Consider the following 19,733-nt stretch of genomic DNA (forward strand, 5'->3'; position numbering starts at 1 on the left):
CGTTTCAATAGCTCCATTAAGGCAAGCTTATAGGAAGTTTCATATGCCTTTCTGAACATTCCTTAAAGGATGTAAGGAGAAACAAACCTCAGGGACCCTGCTGATGTATAATTCCTTTCATAACTGTGCTATAACTTAAGAGTAATTAGATTTTTGCTTTTATTAATTTTTCTGAGAGGTTATTCCCGCTCCTCATTGGTCTGAGTACTAGAAATTTTCTCCTGATTTGCAGCCGACATGTGCTCAGCAGCTGTTTGTACCTATGGCCAAATTCTATTACTGTATTCAGTCAGTTCCCGAAGCCATAAATATTTCTGGGAAATGATGCCTGTCAGAGAGAAAGTACATATCTTGTTTTTTTGACTTGGTTGAAGGAAGTTACCAAGTGAAGACTGGAGAGTTGTATAGAAGTGCAGGATTTTGGAGACGAGCACTCCTTTTCTGGTAAGGGCTGATAGCAGATTCTGGCAGGCATCAGGGCGGTGCTGCAGAACGTGGAGTGAGCCCCTTCTTGGAACTGGCCTTGGGTGGAGGTTGCTTATTGTTATTCTCTTAATGATGCCCAAAAATAGACAGTATGACGCTTTGAGCTCCCTTGTCACTTTACAATGTGACTGTTTTCCTGAGCATGTAATCTCAAGTTATTCTTCCTCAAGTGGCTAAAGTGGTGCCATCTCCTGCCCTTTCACGCACCTCATAATTCCCCTGGCAGCATTATCAGCACAATTGTTCAGGGACCAGACAATGAACTGAGTCCCTGAAATGGGCCAGAATGAAACAATGCATATTGGAAGGGGTTTGGATATATTTGTTCGTGTAACTGAGACTGCTTCCGTGATCTCAACTCGCTTAGACATCAATATGACAGTTGTCAAACTGAGGGGGCACTGAACAGTGTGGGAGTCAGAATGAGCAGCCAAGGCTGGGAACCAGTTAAGCCAGCTTTGCTGCCTAGAAAAGTCCTCCCAGCTGTGTTCCAGTTAATCCATTTTTAATGTTTCTCTTTGGGCGATTTAACTCTGTGTTTCAAGAGTTTTGCCACTTGCACCAGCACAAGCTAGGACACACAGAGATGAGCAGCCAGGTTCCAGGAGCCACCAAAACAACTGCTTTTAAAACTGTCTTAAAATGCTGGGGCTTTGCACTGGAGCTTTACTGCTTCTACAGGAACAGAAACTTTCAGCACTGAGGAAGGGTAGTAGCTGGGAGGACTAACACACTAAACCAGTGCACTGAGGTTTGCCAGCTCACCTTTAACTGAATAATTAAGACCAGATCTGAAGTGTTGTCGAGTCAAGAACCAGTTCATACATTGGTAAGATGAGCCTCTGTTGAACAGAACCTTTTGTACCAGCCTGCTACACTCCATTTCTTTATTGTGGCAGCCAAGGCTCTACTCTTTCTATAGTCTCATTTACTTAATGAGGACGGAGAGTCTTTAAGAGGTTACCTATTAATGTGAAGTATTTCCTTTTCATGTTGTCATCCCTGAAGTCATGTGGCACTTCCAAAGCTGATGGTTTAAAACATCCTATTTGCTATACAAGTTAACTCAGATCTCTAGGCTGGGGCACGGTTACAATATAACTGCTTAAATCAGTTGCAACAATAAAATCCAAAATGTGTGACAGTGTTGCATTAAAGGCTTCTGAACACAGTTGCTACAACATAAAATGAAAATGAAATACGATTATTTGGTGTTAACAGTATTACATACATAGGCACTTGGGAAATAGTTACTGTGAAACAGAGGACATTTTGCAGAAGAAAAGGAACAAGAAAAGTTTTCCATCAATCTCTTTTTTGGAGCATTTGGGTTGACAAATAGTTAAATTTTAATTTGTCTAGAAAACCAGATACCAGCTTTCTATTCCAATCCTTAGTCTATTTCTGCAAGGCGTGGGAAGGCCTGGAACAGGCAAAGCAGGAGCACAAATCTAAAACTCCCACATCTCAAGTGAGACTATTTCAGAGTCATTATCTCACTTGTTCTTACTAGAAATTCCATCTGGAAGCTGAGAAGTCTTTCCCAGTGAAACTTTCAACAAAAGTTGTGGTTTTTCCCCCCTACCAGAAGAAACTTTTAAGTAAAATTGCTAACCAGTTGTAATTAAGAATTTGAGTTGAGTCTGTTCAAGTTAATTAACAACTTCCTGCTGTTGCTTCTTTAAAAGAACAGAAAAAGAAAAATGGGTGAGTTTTTAATCTGATGATGGAATAGTAACATAATTGTGATCAATAGTTAATTCGAATATGCATATGAAGAAAAATGCAAATGAATTTGCAACAATCTTGCTGTTAAAAATGTTAGTTTTGAGGTTGACAGATTATCTCAAAAGCCCATTGTTTTGCCTTGGTCTGTTTCCGAAGAGCATTAGGGGGACTGTCTGAATTTAATTTAATCTTGAATATTTAGGAATATATTAAAATACTGCATTAAAAAAACGTTGAGTGGTGCTTCGTTAGTTTCCTTCTATAGTTGTACCTGCATTTCTTGAAAAGAACTTTATAGGTAAAAGAGGGAAAAAATATAAATCCTACCATGCGATTTAAAAGTGATTTTTCATTAAATAATATATATACTTGCAAGTTGGTTAGAGCAAGGTGCTGGTAACACCGAGGCGGCGGTTTGATCCCTGTATGGCCATTCACTTAAGAGCTAGACTTAATGATCCCTCTGGGTCCCTTCCATCTCTGCTCTGTGATTCTGTGTGAAGTTATTGCTCTTGCAGACTGTTGGGGGAGATGCAGAGACAGACCCACACACAAAAGCTAGTTATTCATTTCCTAAGAAACAAAAGCTACGAGTAGTCTATAGTCTGCATGGTTTCTGGACAATAAAATACAAACCTATTAAACAGATGAGCAAAGACGTCCCTAGGAAAGGGCACCTGCAGTGATTTTAGTTGTTTTCTGCTGCGGCAGCAGAGCTCACGGGGCTGCGCTGTGCTGCTCCCGCCTGGCAGCCGCTCTCCCCGGCACGCTGGGACGGTGCCATTGTCAGGCCCCTGCACCCCAGCGGGGTCTCCGCCCAGCCGGAACCGCGCACACCGAGGCTCGGCCCCGGCCCCAGCGGCTGCTCCCGAGGCCAGGCGGCCTCCGACGGTCCCGGACGGGCCAGGCGGCCCCGGGGAGCGCAGGGAAGGAGCGGAGGGAAGGCGCGGCCCCGGTGTCGGTCCCGTCTCATCGTCACTCAGCGCCACCTGCGTCACTTGCGCGTCACTTCCGCGCCCGGCGCGGCCCAGTCCCGGAGGCGGCGGCGGCGGCGGCTCTATGGTGCGGCGGCGGCGGGGCGCGGGGCGGGGGGCGCCGGGCCGCCCCGCTCGCTGAGGGCAGCCGGAGCCGCCTGCCGCGGGCTTGGGCGGCCCTACCCTACGCTACCCTACCCTACCCTGCCCTGCCTTGCCTTGCCTTGCCTTGCCTTGCCTCGCCTCGCCGGAGGGCGCCGGGAGCGGCAGCGATGAGCGGCACGGAGCGGCCGGTGGGGAAGGAGGCGGCGACCGCGGGCGACCCCGGGCGCTCGCTGGGTGCGTGAGGGGCGGCCGGGCCGGGCCGGGCGGGACGCGGGTGCGGGAGGCCCGAGGAGAGGCTGCGGCCGCCGCCGGCCCCGGTCAGAGCAGGGCGCCCGCCGGGAGGCTCCGCTACCCCCCGGTGCTGCGGCCGCGCTCCCTCGGAGGCGAAGTGCTGCCCCCGGCAGCGTTCTCTCCGGTGCGGGGGGCCTGGGGGTTAAAGGGCTTCGTCTTCCACGAGCACTGCAGGCAAAAAATAATCATTGCGCGCCCATACGAAACTTTAAGAGTAGCTGTGAACCAACTCCTGCAAACTCTCGGAGTTGAGCATGAGGTGTTTCAGTGAGCCCGTGTTGTTTTGAGTGACAGGTGAAGACCTTTCATAGCCTAGTTTGTTCTCAGACCTTGAAAGCAAAGGTTGGGGGCTGTTAATGTTTAGGTGCTCTTGATACATAGTCAGAACACTGATGTTGCCCATTTTTAAAAGGGTTTACCAAGAAGCTTGTGATACAGGCCTGGGAGTAAGACAGGAATAAAGAAGAGGAGGAAAATGAAATCCCAGTTTAGTTGAAAAAGTGCAGAGAATTTTAACGTCAGTGTTTTAATGCTTTCAATTTTTGAAAAGGAAAATACAGTTGCTCTAGGTGAAACTTGAAGTGTGTGCTGAGCTGTCACATTCATCCTTGCTGTTCTTTGGTGTAGGTCCCAGTGATGCATCTCCAGATGAAGGAGTTGTAGAAGATCTGCCTTTAATAGATGAGAAAGCTGTGGAGCAGCTAACTGAAGGATTGATCTCCCACTATCTGCCTGATCTTCAGCGATCGAAATTAGCACTGCAGGAACTTACGTAAGCAGATTTTTGAAACCATCTTCATATCCACGCATGCTTTGTTTTGCTACTTTTTTCAGTATAATGTGCCAGCTCCCTTTAAGTGGAATATAGTTTATCAGCATTTCTGTATCCTGACTAGAGCAGCCTGAATAATTCAGTGATCTGTGGGAGTACCAGCAGGTGTATAAGCTGCAGTGTAGCCTGTGAGCACTTTGGCTGAAGAATGTGTAACACTAGAAGACTAAAGTCCCCTAAGCCAGGCAGAGCAGAAGACATGTAGATTTCTTAAATGCTTATTCACTTCTGCAATGGAAAATTGTGCTAAAAGCTGGATTTATTTTGCCTGGAGACATAGTTTTTATTCAGGGCAGCTTGTAGTGAGATATATTGTTTGTTGTTCGGTCTCTAAACTGTATTGCAAAACACTTGAAAAATACAAGTAAGGAGCTAAACAGATAAGAGTTTTGTACACTGATTCCTCACTGATAACTGAGAGTAGTTGATTTCAAATGCAGACCAGATCTGCCACGGATACGGAGGTACTGGAAAGAGCTTTACACAGATCCATCTCAGGTTTTGCAGGGTTACTGTGGTTTGGGTTTCACCACACATGATGTGGTTATGCTGCTGCCAAGGACAGCCTTTGCCTGGAAAGACTTGAGCTGATCTGTGTGGGATGGAGATCCTTAATAATCACCAGGAATCTACACAAGTTCTGTACAGAAATAACATAGTCTTGCATCATGACACAGAGTCACCCAAGTAGAAAGTCAAGAGCTAATTGTTCTTTCTTTCATTCAACCACTGCAGCCTGGAGAGTGCCTCTTCAGAGTCTAGGGATATTCATGCTGGATATCCATGCTGTATGATGCCAGCTGAATTTGTGCAACAAACAGTAGCTTGGATTTTTCTAAAATAATTTACTCATTTTTTTATTGAAATCACCTGGCAATGCATAAGAGGAATCTGGTACTGGGAAGTGTATATTGTTACTGTTTTGATTAAGTCTATTTAAAGGACTGGTTGAAAAGCATAAGCGGTGCTTCACTTTGGGTTTATGCATCTTTTTTTTGTTTTAGACAGAACCAAGTGGTCTTGCTAGAAACATTAGAACAAGAGATTTCAAAATTCAAAGAGTGTAACTCCATTCTTGATATTAATGCTTTGGTAAGTACCAGTAATGCCTTTTAAACTCTAGATTAGCACAGATTTTCTTGCTGAAGCATTAGTAGCAGCTTGTGTCTTTTCCTTGTCCTTAATGACCTACAGAAAGAAAACCAGTTCAGATATTAGGGACAAACTGCTGGAGAGGGTGGGAACCAGCATATTTCCCTCAAATAGGAAGGGCAGTGGCTCAGTCAGGCAGCATTAGTGAGACTGGCTGTTCAAAGCCAGTAGCCAGAGCAAATGTACACATTTTTTCAGTAGGATTGGGGCCCAGCATGGGCTCTGTGCACTTCCCCAGACTAGCAGGAAGGGTGCATGAAACACTCATATATGGTGCATAAAGTGGTAATATTTTTGTTCTGTTTTGTGAATCTTAACCCAATAGATTACTGGGTACAACTGCTGAGATGTAGTAATTTTCTATATTGGTATATGTAATGTGCAAATTTTATATATAAACTTGAACATGTTTGTTCCATTATCAAACTGTTCTGGTAATCACTATGTTTTTGATTGCTATTTTGCTGTGTAGCTTTATAAAACAACTATTCTAACTTAACAGTCACTGCTTTAACAGTTATGGTTTTTAAGTTTTCAGAAGCTAAACACTATCACAACAAGTTAGTGAATATTAGAAATGAAATGATGATGCTGCACGAGAAGACATCAAAGTTAAAAGTGAGTGGGATAAATATTTTTACTTTCCAATACATATATTTACTTCTGTATTATTGACTTCCAACTTTTATTTTGGATGCATGCTGAAAATTCTGATTAAAATAGAATTTTATCTTAAAAGGATGTTTTCAGTAGCTCCAAGCCGTGTATGTTTTTAAACTTTCATTTGCTCATAATGGTGCTCAAGCAACTTACACATCTGAACTGCTCCTAATTTTCAGTGTCATCTTCATGTTTAGATGGTGTAAGAATCATGCCTTGTTCTGTTGCTTAATCCACTCCATTCCAAGTAGTTCTCTTTGTTGTTTCAGTTTCTTTTCAATGGAAACTAGATTGTGACAAATGTAAGAATTTCTCCTATTTAATGTACAGTGGCATAATTAATTTTTAATTAACAGTGGCATAAGTTCAGTGGCATCATGCTGTATCGACAGTCTCTGGTTACATTCTGGCAAGGTTAATCCTTCAGTGTGTTCAACAAGAGAATTTTTTCTTAGAGGCAGTAAATTGCATGCTAAGAACCTTGTCAAGTGTACCCAAAGGGTGACTTTTAGTGAGCCTGAAGGGATTCCAGTGTGTTTTTTCCCAGTGTAGATCACAAACTTGCCATTTCTGAACAGTAAGCTGAAAGTGGGAGGGATGAAGCCAACATGAACAGTTTATGCTACATTCAGTCATAAGGAGGGTGTGTTGGAGAGAGGGAGAATGGGAGGGATTTTGTTTATTGCACCAACTTGAATATATCTATAAAACTTAAAATTATTTCCTTGTCTTTTCTGTTTAGAAAAGAGCACTTAAGCTGCAACAAAAGAGGCAGAAGGAGGAGTTGGAACGAGAGCAGCAACGTGAGAAGGAACTTGAAAGAGAGAAACAGTTAACAGCAAAACCTGCAAAGAGGACCTGAAAGCAGAGCATGCAACAACTTATCTGAATGAATGATTTCTGCATTCACTGGAATTAAGGCAGACTTTGCTTAAATTGGGCTATAGCTGTTGCTAGCAACAGTCTACTCTGTGGTATTAAAAATTCCAGAATGGTAATAATAGAGTTGGTAATTCTCACATTTTTTCACTTCGGCCATTCAAGTTGCCTTCCTTTGTAATGCTATGCAGTTTGATATTATTATAATGTAAGTTAATTTTTATATATATATATGTATATGGGAGAACTGGGCATCATAGTTTTAAGTACCTATCAATTTTTGTTTCCATCTGTTCTTTTGGTGTGTGAAATTCTGAGAGATATTTGATGACTAGCACATGTTTTTCAGACAAAATGCAGAATACTTCTTAAAGTTCAGTTCTCATCACCAGACTTCAGTGGTTGCATTTTCACTGAAACTGCTTTGTTTCAGGCAGTTGGGATCTGTCTTTGATCATAAATACTGATTTCTTGTGCAGCCTTAGTTTGATCCATCTCTAATGAACTGAAGAAAATACCAGTGTATTTGCCTAAAATTCACTTCATTGCAGCAATCTTAGGTTTTTTGTCATCAAGTAAGTTAAGAACAGCTTTAAAGTAACTTCTGAGTAAGTTCCCAACTGAAATGATTGGCAGGGGGGAAGCAGAACACTAAAGATTGTCAAAATTGATTTGTGCACAATGCAAAGATTAATGAATTTGTGCTTCCACAAACATTTAGGTCAAACCAGGAAACTGTTGCTTCTGTAATGGTTTATTAGGAAGACTTGTGTGGTCTAAGCATATTTTTGTGGGATTAGAAGTTGTAGTTTCTTCGTCTTGTGTGACAAAATAAAACATAACCAAAACTAAAAAATTTCCACTTCATGTGAAATTCAGCTACCTGTAGGAAAACTACTGCATTTAATGTCTTTTCCTTAACAAATTAATCATTTGCACTTCGGGACTATATAAGAGATTTTTTTGTTAGTTTGTCCTCACCCAAATTGATGATCATTAGTGTGTACTGATGATAAATTTGGAATGGAGGTTGATACCCATTTCTCTGAATGTAATTCCTATCTTGCAGCACTTGGTGTGAACTCACATTCAAATGAATGTACAAGTTGTCTAGACTGGTAAAAGAGCTTTAAATTATTTGTTCCTTCAGTCTAACAAACTAGTTATTATATATCTGTGTTTCTTTTCAAGTAATAATGTAAATGGTGTGTTTTGAAGTAAGATAAAGGGTAAGCTATGTAAAGTTTTCCATAAAATATGTATAGGAAGGTATCACAGGGGCACAGTCAATTTTACTTTTTCTTCTGTTTTAGATTACTCACACAGTGTACACCTGCCTGGACTTTCTGTATTGTAATTTTCTGAACTCCTAATGTCCTGTTCTTAATATTTGGCATCTGTTTCTGTGAAAGATGTACTCTAACAAGTACCCAGCCATCATGCAAGGTAAACTGGGATAATGTTTTGGGGCAAGAAGAACAAACTACTTAAAGTAGTCTGAACAGACACTGAAATTCTGTTACTGAAGCAGTATTAGATTGAGACTTTCCACAGGTATTTTTCCCTGAAGTTGACTCATGTCTATTAATTGCCAGTGGACTGTTGGTCTCTGCTGTGGTTTGTATGTATTTCTAAGAGAAATGTAAAGAATTTCCACAGTCCATTTTTTGGAGCAGAATGTACATAACTAAATGTTGTCTAAGTATTTTATTTTGTAATGTAATTTCACAATCAGATTCTGGGAATTAAAACTGTTCTCATTAAACTATAACATGAAACTAGATGCCTCAGTATCCAAATCAGGATTGAATTCCTTTGATATTTCTTGATTTGTATGCCCTCATGTAGAATCCAGTTTACTGTGTCAAGCCATATTCTGTCTCTCTGTCAAGAACCGTTTGTTTTTTTCCAAAGAACTGTGGTTTTATGGGGTTTTGTTTTGTTTCAAAAAATCATGGTTATTTTTAATTAAAACTAGAGAATTCTAAGAAATTCATATAAATTTATGCTTTTGAAATTTGGTACATTTCAGCATTTGGAATAATTTCCAATCAAAGGAATAAAAGCTGACAGTACTTGCCTGAGGAATCACATACACATACAGAAAAATGTGATTGATTAACTTTTCCTTCAAAAGTATGGTAAGATCTGGGTTTTCTATGAATAAGGACCTAATTTTACTAAATGACCTTTCTGTACTAAAGGGGGGAAATTAATAAAAATATATAGGATGAAGTTTGTTCAGTTTACATAACTTCCATTAATGTGTTCTTAAATTACTTTGGTGAAAAGTACAATTCAGTAGCTCCACAGGATGTTCTATCAAATACTCTTGTAAGTCTTAATGCATAAAAGTAAAAGCTGCATTGGATGAATTTAACGATACTGACATCTAAAAATGTGTGCTTGCATCAACATGCTCAGCTAGAGTGAGCAATTCTATTGCTGTGTACACTTAGTCATGCTTGCTTTCATAAAAAGTTACTTATTGAGTAGATAAATGTGGTAGTGTAGGCTTAGGATTAGGTAGTGTGTGCCCAGCCCTCACACAGCAGCTCCCACCCTCTCATCCTGCCTGGACTTTGGAAAGGTTTAGGCAGCGCTCCCTGCAGCTGCTGGAGGCCTCTGTGCTACAGGTGAGGAGTTTCTTCATGTTCGGTTTGTGAGATGTTTCTGAAGTATGGAATTCATTTGAGTGATTTTTTAAATTCAAATTGCAGGCTATCTCTGTAAGCAGTCTGTGGGGAAATACGCATGGGAGCGTAAAGACAATACTGCAATATTTAAAGACAATCCTAAAAATATATGTTAAAAAAACAGCCCAACAATTTTCACATGAACAGAGGTGAGGATCAACCTCTTAGGACAAAAGAAGATGTGGAAAAAAGGCTGCACTCTGATTATACCAAAGCAGGTGGAAACAGGAAGTTGAGAAACTCATAAAAATTATAAAAATTGGCAGTTTGAATATTTTAAAGGACGTAACCATAAACCCTAGCCCTTTTTTCTCTTTAGAGAAATTTCTTGTATTAACAAAGATGTCTAATTTCTGTGTCACAGTTTAAAGATACTTATTGTGTCTTCTTTCAGTACATTTTCTGTCCAGTAAAACCCAGACACTGGGTGTTCAGCAGCTTTGAAAAGAGAGCCTTTGCCTATCACTGGGGAATGCACTCCATCAGAGCTCATTTATTATTAATTATCTATCTAGTAAGAGTTTTGGTGTTATTTTATTAAGCTTAATTGTTTTGCTGGTTTTTCTGTCTATAGAAAAGGGTCACTAGATGATGGTTTAGGGCTGCTGCTTACAGGTAACCTGAGAAAGTTCAGATATTGAAGTATCAGTGGTCACTCCATCACAGGCACTGTAGTGCTCATGATTCTGATGTAGGCCAGCCCTATGCGAGCGACCTGTGCTGCGCCTGTCTAGCTGGGACTCCAGGCTGCCTCCAGCCGAATGCGCAGCAGGGTTTCGATCCGGGATTGGCAGGGCGCCAGGTTTAGGACTGGAGTTTCAAAACTTTGGGAAGAACGGGGTGTGGAGCTGTAGGTGCGATCGGTACGTGCCCGGAGCGGAGCGCCGGGCTCAGCCCCTCGCGGGGGCTCCACACCCAGCCCGGCCCTCCCGGCCGGACGGCGGCCTTTGCCCGCGGCCGGGCAGCACCCGGAGCCTCGAGCTCCGCCCCGCCACTCCCGGGGCCCGGCGCCGATCGCACTCGGGCCGGCGGCGCGATCCTTCTCCGCCCCTGCTCGGCACAGCGAGCGGGTGAGTGCGGAGCCGGGAGCGGGGCCCGGGGTCCGTCCTGCCGTGAGGGAGCGGAGGTGCCGGGCTGGGCCGAGCAGGGAGGCGGCGGGAGCGCCGTGCCGGGGGGGAGCCCGCGGGCCGCAGCGGCCTCGCCCAGCGCGGCCGGGGTCGTGGCCCTGCTCCCCCTGCAGGGCCGGGTCCCTTGGCCCCGGCGGGTGCAGCAGCGGCGGCCTCGGGGTCCCCTGCGGCTGCTGAGACCGGCGCTGAGGGGCTCGCTGGCTCTGGAGCCGGCTGGGGCACCGCCCGCCGAGCTCGCACACGTGCATGGGTGGAATGCTTAAGCTGCTGATCTGCGGCCAGCTGTTTAAGGAATAGTTGCAATGATCTGTACTTCTTGCCGGTAGGACTTTTCTAACTTCATTTATTCCAACTTCCTTCAACAAACTGGTTCGATGAAGTGGGCAGTCTGCGGAGCTAAGCATCTGGTAGGTGCCCCGGAGAGGAAGAAACTGCAGTTGTCCTGAGTGCCTCTGCATGAACCGCCGTGCTTCGCTTAAGTGCTTGTTCTAAGCTCTACTTGAAATACTGAGGTGCTGAGCTCTCCTGCTCAGTCTTAACTGTGATTTTTTTAAAGTGCATTTTCCTCAGTATTGAACAGACTTATTCTAAAAACATGCAAACAAATAGAGTGAAAGGAAAAAGAGATTTATGAATGGAGGTCCATATTTTTAAGTAGCTGCCTGCACAGATGATAAACAGCCTCCTTCTAAAGTGAAACTAACTTATTCTGGAGTTGGGTGTTTTGTTCTGAATGGGGAGAGGATGAAAAGAAAATGTCTGCATCTTGGAAACCTTCTGTAAAAATTATTAACATTTGTTTTACACTGGATGCCTCTGAGATTTTTCCGTCTCTGTCCCAAATTGTAACTGTAAGCATTAATAATGGGCCATTATAAAGAATGCAGGGGACACGGACATGAGGGATGTCAAGATAGCACAGAAAGGTTCAGAATGAGTTGCACAACTACATCTAGTGTTGTGGAGAATTTTTGAAGCTGGCATTGGAAGATTTTCTTGAAAATATTTGAGGTTTCTGGTGTAATTTTGAAACTCTGGTCTGTAAGTACCAGTACAAAAGCTGTAATTCTTGCCTGATAACTCCAGGATTTAATATTATAATTTTTGCCTTGAAGACTAACCCAGGCATTTAAATAAATATAAATTCTGCCTCCTGTAATTGTTGCTGGTGCCTTTCCTTATCTCCTAGCTTCCCACTTAATGAAAGATGTCAGCACTTGGAGCAGTGTCGTCCTGCTTCTGTCTCCGTCCTGGTGTGTGGTTGCTGAAACCAGGAATGCAGAAGATGAGCTCCTTTGGCTTACACACAGCAGCCAGGTGTGCTGCCAAGGATTATTATGAAGTACTTGTGTTGGGTGGAGGTGCTGGTGGAATTGCCATGAGTGCTCGGATGAAGAGGAAAGTGGGGGCAGCAAATGTGGCTGTTGTTGAGCCAAGTAAGGTGAGTCTCCCTCTGCTGTAAAGCACTGTAAAGAGTAAGCATTTTACATGTGACCAGATGGGTCTGATTCTCATCCCTCTCCAGCCCCACATGTTTTTAGCTGTGGAAAGTAAGCCAGCTAACCATCTTTCAAAAGGTTTTGCATGACATTTGCTTATCCATGAGATTTATGCATCCCTGCGGCTTTGTCGTGGAAAAATCTTGGTTATTTATACAGCTTATTTTGTTAAGAATAATACAATGTTAAGAGTACATTGCTCCCATTTGGAGTGATGTGCCTTCATCTTTAAGTCCCTTTAAACAGTTTTGAAATGTCCATTTGAACCTTTTATTTCAGACTCATTACTATCAGCCACTGTGGACCCTGGTTGGTGGTGGTGCAAAGCAGCTGGCAGTTTCTGGACGTCCAACAGGAAGTGTAATGCCTAAAGGTGTTGAGTGGATCAAATCTCAAGTTACAGCATTGGATCCAGATAAGAACTGTGTCTGGCTGGAGAATGATATCAAGGTAATAATGTAAAAAAAAAAAAGGAAAAAAAAGTTTTTTATTTTATTTCATGAGCTGTCTACTTCCTGCAGATCCCCCTAGAACTGCCTATTGAGCAAGACTCCACCATCTAGGAGGCCAGGAAATAAAACTTAGAAATACTTGATCCTAAAATATTTTTCTAATAAAAATTGCAGTAGATAGCTAAGTTAGAATAACATCAACTCAAAATACAATTATCATAAGCCTTTGCCCTGTTTATAGTGAACTGAACAGAAAAGAGAGAATATTTTGCTCCAGATACCTGGGTCCGTGTATAGCAAAGGTTGTGTGTGTAACTCATAATGCAGTTAGCATTTTAACTAGAATTCTTAGAGCTTAACTTATGTTACTAATGCTCCCTATATCTCCTTCCCTTGTGACCCTGTCAGATAACTGAAATTTACTTTGAGGTAATGCTTTGGTTTCTTTGTCTAAAATACTTTTTTTTCCTTACACAACAGGTATCTTACAAGTATCTGATAATTGCCCTTGGAATTAGTCTGCATTATGAAAAGGTATTTGTTTTACAGTAATCACATTTATACCAGTTTTAATAGCATCACGTGCATTCATTAAAGTAAATGGCTTTTCAGTATTGTTTTTACTACAAGGTATTGAACAATGCATGAATTAAAGAGCTAGAAGACAAATGACTTTACTCCTAACCCAAATTACCCTTGGGAAAGTCTTTTCTGACAACTTTGTTGCATCTCTGTGGCAGTATCAGCAGATGGGGCAGCAAGTTAAATCTAGAACTTTAAGGCAGCCTGTAATAATGAGATAATAAGGTATGCTGACTGTAGTCTGAAGCATCTCTAACGTAATGAGAATGAGAAACACACAGCAGTAGGTAAAATCTGTCCTGCAGAATTAATTTGACCTACCCTCACCTTTCTTAAAGAGTGCACTTCAAAAGGAGCCAGCTGAGTCACCAGGCTTGTGTTTAAATAGGCCCTGGGGCCCTTCCCTTCCCTGAACACTTCACACGGTGGCACTCAGAGGTAAATGTTGGTGCAAGAATGACCACAGTGATGTGTAGGAGGAGGAAAATGCAAAGGCAAGATGTCTGAGCAATTTGACCCTCGTGGTTTTATCCTGATCTGAATATGATGTAGTACCTGACAATATACTTAAGTATCTCTTTGAAAAGCTTTCAAGATGTGTGTAAAGCAAGAGCTGGTCTCAGTTAACTACAGTCACACACAGATTCTGGCGATTGGGTCGGTGGAAGGAAGAGTTGCAGCATGTTCAGTGACCCTCCTCTCCGTCTTCACATGTATTGCTCCAGCACAAGCTGATAAAAGTAAATTCAGTGTTCACTAGCAGAAGGCATGTAATACAGTTAATCACACTCTGTAATGAAAACTCATAGTACCTCTAAACCAAAAGTGGACACTTTTAAAAAAGGGATGTTTTTTCTTTAGCAAGAGCCTACTCCTGGTGCAGACTGGAACATCCCAAACACATTGCAGCATGTGTAACATGACTCCCACTTTCTCACGGAATTTCTGCAATCCATAATTTTGAAATGGGTACAACTTCCTTCCTCACAAGCAGATGCTCAGCTCATAATAGGAGTAGCAGGGAAATAATAGCTGGATACAGTTTAGTAAAACAAAGTAACCCTAGGCAAATATAGGTGTCTGCAACTGAAAAGTTTCCTTCAGCTTATAAATTTTCGTTTATGTAAACATTTTGTAATTGTTATGTAATAATTATGTAAACATTTCGTAAATGGTTGGTTGGTTTGGTTTTTTTTTTTACATGATTTTTACTTGTGATGATGTGGCAGTGACTTTATAAATTCTTACTCTGAATTTCAGTTTACAAAAACTTGGGTCTGGGTCTGCACTGAAGACTTATGCTCAGATGTTGCAGACCAAAGTAATTTCACTAAATGTTACATCTACTAAATCATCTACTAAATTCTAAAGGAAATACCTGTTTTATTGCTAGGCCTATTTTTAAAAACACCAACTACCAAGTAAGTATGGGCTTTCTTTCTGGTAGAAACTTCTTATATAGCTATTTCTCAGTCTATATTTAATACTTGTCAATGATGACAAAACTTTTGCCATCTGTACTTGAAACCTTAATTTCTCTTTTCCTAGATCAAAGGCTTGCCTGAAGGTTTTAATCACCCTAAAATAGGTTCCAATTATTCAGCCCAGACAGTAGAGAAAACATGGAAAGCTTTACAAGATTTTAAGGAAGGAAATGCAATCTTCACTTTTCCAAATACTCCAGTGAAGTGTGCAGGGGCTCCTCAGAAGATCATGTATTTGTCAGACGCCTACTTGAGAAAAGTAAGTATTTTACCCTCTCTGCCCGTGCTTGTTCTCACAGTTGGAAGCTTGTTCTAAAGGTTTCAAATTATCTTTAAAATGAATATAAACCACATGAGAGTGCTGTGACTCAGGATTATTAAAGTGACAGAGTTGGTTTTTCTATTTTTAATGTATAAGGAATGCAGGTAATGGATTGTACATAAATATTTAGCATATATTTAATACCAGAGAAACTTGTAGAATTCAGAATCCATACTGAAAGAACTGCTTAAACTGCTTCTGGTGAGTGCAGATACAGCTGTTATCAGCCTAATTTATAACTTCACGTGGTGCACCAAAATAACACTGGCTGGAAGTAAGTAATTCTTGTTACTTTAAGTACTTAATAGTTGTTGCCATTTGTCTTTCTACTAGTCTGAGAAGTGGCTATGCTTGCTCCTTGGGGCACATTGTCTCAGCATCAGGAGGAGTCTTAGCCAGGCTGTTAAAGCAAGCTTAGTGGAAGCAAAAGACAACTTCAGGTGGAAGTGTCAGGCTTCATATATGTTTAAGTTTCATGAGCTACCTACTGGGTGAGTACCTGAATTATGCATAGAAATGAAGGTTTCAGAAAGCTTTATAACACTAAACTGCTTCAAGCAGTTCCTCAGTGCCTTGCAGCCACCTCTTCTCATAAGTCATTTGTGTGGTATCTTCAGTACCTCATGCTGAAAGGGGTCTACCTTCTAACATGGTGTGAAATATTAATTAAATATTCATTAACAATTGACCTGCATGAATAGTTCTGTCAGCTCTTTAGTAGTGCAGCATAGTTCTTTTGTCTCTTCTAGCTTGTCACAGTTTCTTAATAGAAAAGGCTAATTGGCTCTCCTCCTGCAGACAGGAAGACGTTCCAAAGCAAACATCATGTTCAACACTTCCCTTGGTGTGATTTTTGGTGTTAAGAAGTATGCTGATGCACTGCTTGAAGTAATAAAGGAGAGGAACATTGCTGTTAACTATAAGCGCAACCTCATAGAAGTTCGGGCAGACAAGCAAGAAGCTGTGTTTGAAAACTTGGACAAACCTGGAGTGACTGAAGTTTATCAGGTCAGGAGCTTTCAGACCCCTCATTTCATTCTACTTCTTTTCCTTGTGTACTGCAAAATAACTTCTACATTGTAATAACATAGTCTGCTTCGTTGTGTATTGTTCCTACCCCCTTAGAGTACTATCTCTAACTTTAGCAGAGTATTAAAAATTTTGAAACCAAGGTGGAGAGAAGAAAAAATCTCTCATAAATTATGCCTGGAGTCCAGTATGCCATGGGAATGTCTCAGGTGTGTATGGAGGAAGGCAAATTGCTTCCAAATGGAGTTGCTTGGTAAGGTCCATGTTAATTAAAGGATGCACTTGAAATTTGAGAACAGATTTTCATTCTATATACTTGTGTTTAAAAAACCAAACAGACACAAACCCAAGAAACCCTCTCTCCACACTGTACTTATTGCCTTATACCAACAGATAGAGTTTGCTGTGATGAACTAACCACTGAGTGCCTTTTCTTTCTGTTTAGTATGAAATGCTTCATGTCACACCCCCAATGGGGCCACCTGCTGTACTCATCAACAGTCCTGTCTCAGATCAAAGCGGCTGGGTGGATGTAGATAAGGAAACTCTACAACATAAAAAGTATCCTAATATCTTTGGTATTGGAGACTGCACCAACCTTCCAACATCAAAAACTGCTGCAGCTGTAGGTAAAGTTGCATGTGTATGTTTGTGTGTGTAAATGACAAGAGTGGAGTCACATTAAGCTTTTTGTTAGTTTGCTACTCCTGAGGTCATGATTTCAGTTTTGAGCTCTCAAAAAGACCAGTCTCATGGGCTGACCAGCTAGCTACAGACCATGTCAATGCCACTAACCCAAGAGTTCTGTTCCAGATACCTCACAGCTGAACTAATTCTATTTTTTGTGTTCACGGAATGTCATAAAATGAACGAAGTATTCTTGTATTACAACATCATTCAGTAATGAACCTTTCTCCTTTATCTTAGCTCCTCATGCATGTGTCACTATCGAAAAATCACATGTTCTGCCCTTGTAGCCACAGATTCCACAATTAAAACACTTTTAAGTGTATGGTCTCACAACCAATAAAAGGCAAATAAAAGAGTAGGAAAAACCTCAGGGTATACAGTATGTTATTGATGTAATGTAAGAGTGGAGTAGTCAACTACTTCAGTGAATGGGTCTACAGTTACAGTACTCGAAATGAAACAGAACTTCAGTGTGCCAGAATCTCATGTTTGATAAGACTGAGCAAGTATAGTTTGTCATAGGAGAATGGGCATAGGCTAAAAATACCAGCTCAAGTTTCATTAAGCTTTAGCATGTTCAAAACAGTGAGGCCAAAGCATTAGTCCATTTTTTTTTAATCTGGGACAGTAAACTTACATGCAAATTCAATTGCAGCTGAATTGTCCACCAAAATGCCTGCCTACTACTGTTTGCTTTACTAATGACAATTGCTGCCTGAAACAAAGTCTTAGTACACGTCTTTTTCTTTCTTATTTAGCTGCACAGTCTGGAGTCCTTGATAAAACCATATCTCTGGTAATGAAGAACCAGTTGCCAGTTAAAAAGGTACTTAGAGTTCTTGTCTTAGGGAGAAATTCTCTTGAATGTTTTCTCCCTTCTTACACAGGAAGTCTTGCAAGCAGCTGAGCGTGTGAAGCGGAAGGCAGGAAAGGCTTTGCCTCCGCCGCTGTGGTACTAAATGGCTACAAGCTGCATGTCAGAGGAGCAATGGAATTGCACAGTTCATGCTCTTGATGCTGCCATTAAAAGTATTATCTATTTGATTCCCTTACTTCTGAGCTGAGAGGTTAAATGCTGATTAGTCTGGGTTTTTCATCAGTACAAGTGACTTATTTACACTGTTAAGGTAATCCCTGTTCCAGAAAAACTCTTGCAAACTTGCTTCTCCTGTATAGGACATGGTCTTTTAAAGAGTTAAACAGAAGCTTTTGTACTACACTGTGTTAAGCCTATAAATATGTTCAAATTTGTCCTTGAGCTTTTACTTTCAATTTACACATGGCTTCTCCTGCATTTCTCTGGAAATTCTCACTAGATTAAAGATAGTTTGCCTGTTAAAGTAAACACCAGCTCTCATCCATATCTTCTGGTCACCTGTTCCATTAGTTACAATAACCAACAATTAACGACGTTATGCCCTATTGTTCTAGGTTAGGTCTAATTTAAGCAATGGTGTTAAGCAGATCTACATTTGAAATGGAATGGCTTGGTATTATGGTCATTAAACCATAACAGGTCTAGCAGCCTTCCAACTTCACTGGTATTTACACTGTAAATACGGAAGTCTCCTAGGAAGTTGTTTGGAAACGTGAATTTTAACCATGCCTTGTAAAATCTCAGCATTTAGGCTTTGATCAGAATAATGAAAAGTGGTATTTTTCATTGCAGTATGATGGATACACTTCCTGCCCCCTAGTAACAGGCTACAACAAGGTGATTCTGGCAGAGTTTGACTACAATGCTCAGCCTTTGGAGACCTTTCCCATTGATCAGAGTAAGGAGAGAGTAACCATGTACCACATGAAAGCTGATATGATGCCTCTACTCTATTGGAATGCACTACTTAAGTAAGTATTGAAGAAAAACAATCAGGTGTAGACACCTGTTCTGATTTAGTTCCTTGCCAGAATAGAAGCAAAGTCCATCCTTAGTTGTGATCAAAACAACCCCCTAACACTCATCTCTTAACAGTATTAACTTAACCCTTAACTTTCCCTAAGCCCTACTTCGGTAGTTTGTGAAAGAACTTTCTCTTCTTCCAGGGGATACTGGGGAGGACCAGCTCCTTTCAGGAAGCTCATGCATCTGGGCTTGAAGTAACTGCTGCTTCTCAGTGTTGGTTATAACCTTCCAAAGACATGGACTGTTCTCACACTGGATCAGTACATATCTTCCCTCTTGGAATACCTGGCAGACATTTAATTTTTTTTTAAATCAAGCTTTTGTCACTAATTCCCTTTCCTCCTACTGTGGATTAAGCCTTCATAGTGCTCTTTCCCTGCTCTTCTGTGTAAACTGAGGCATTAAACTGCTCCTGTGTTTACCCAGGAGTCTCAACTTGCCTTACCCTACAGGTTACTACAGGAATTGCTATAACAATCAATACTTCTAAAGCTGTTATGTAAAATTTTCTTCCTGACCCTAAAGTGAATTGTCTGCATCCAAGATCAGTGCATGCACTGGATTTAACAGTGATTCAATGCTAGTAAAATGGCCTGACAACTCTCCTGTTGTACTCTCATTTTTGAAGAGCATTAATCCTAGTTTCTGAGCATACCTGCTGCCTAATTATTACAGGAATGCAAGCAGAGTTGTGAAAGGAAAGAAGTCAAAGCAATGTCTGTGTATATGGATACACACTCTCTCCTAGGATAGTTGTGCCACTGCACATCAGTTCCACTATAATCTTTTAACCTGTGACACTAAGAACATCACAAAAAGAATCACCTGAGAACACATACTAG

The 19,733-nt window shown here is 41.3% G+C and overlaps 2 protein-coding genes across 6 annotated transcripts; both read left to right on the plus strand.

Annotated features, from left to right (window-relative positions):
• Positions 1–3,281: 3,281 nt before the first annotated feature.
• On the plus strand, positions 3,282–9,133 carry BLOC1S6 (biogenesis of lysosomal organelles complex 1 subunit 6). The gene is made up of 5 exons (XM_082290928.1): positions 3,282–3,527; positions 4,212–4,356; positions 5,421–5,508; positions 6,100–6,186; positions 6,971–9,133. Exons 1-5 carry the CDS (start codon positions 3,461–3,463, stop codon positions 7,088–7,090), a joined length of 507 nt encoding a protein of 168 aa, XP_082147054.1. The 5' UTR covers positions 3,282–3,460; the 3' UTR covers positions 7,091–9,133.
• On the plus strand, positions 8,542–19,488 carry SQOR (sulfide quinone oxidoreductase). 5 transcript variants are annotated; one of them, XM_082290546.1, is made up of 12 exons: positions 8,542–8,553; positions 9,140–9,248; positions 11,311–11,337; positions 12,120–12,371; positions 12,709–12,879; positions 13,362–13,415; positions 15,012–15,206; positions 16,068–16,277; positions 16,744–16,927; positions 17,747–17,814; positions 18,658–18,836; positions 19,032–19,488. In XM_082290546.1, exons 4-12 carry the CDS (start codon positions 12,138–12,140, stop codon positions 19,087–19,089), a joined length of 1,353 nt encoding a protein of 450 aa, XP_082146672.1. In that variant the 5' UTR covers positions 8,542–8,553; positions 9,140–9,248; positions 11,311–11,337; positions 12,120–12,137; the 3' UTR covers positions 19,090–19,488. The 5 variants fall into 5 exon arrangements, with proteins under 5 accessions (XP_082146672.1, XP_082146674.1, XP_082146673.1 ...); XM_082290547.1 differs by lacking the exons at positions 8,542–8,553; positions 9,140–9,248 and adding an exon at positions 10,756–10,873; XM_082290545.1 differs by lacking the exons at positions 8,542–8,553; positions 9,140–9,248 and adding an exon at positions 10,788–10,873 and having other exon boundaries at positions 11,257–11,337.
• Positions 19,489–19,733: the final 245 nt, after the last annotated feature.

The sequence above is a fragment of the Coloeus monedula genome (genome assembly GCF_965178545.1).
Source record: "Coloeus monedula genome assembly, chromosome: 14".
Taxonomy (NCBI): domain Eukaryota; kingdom Metazoa; phylum Chordata; class Aves; order Passeriformes; family Corvidae; genus Coloeus; species Coloeus monedula.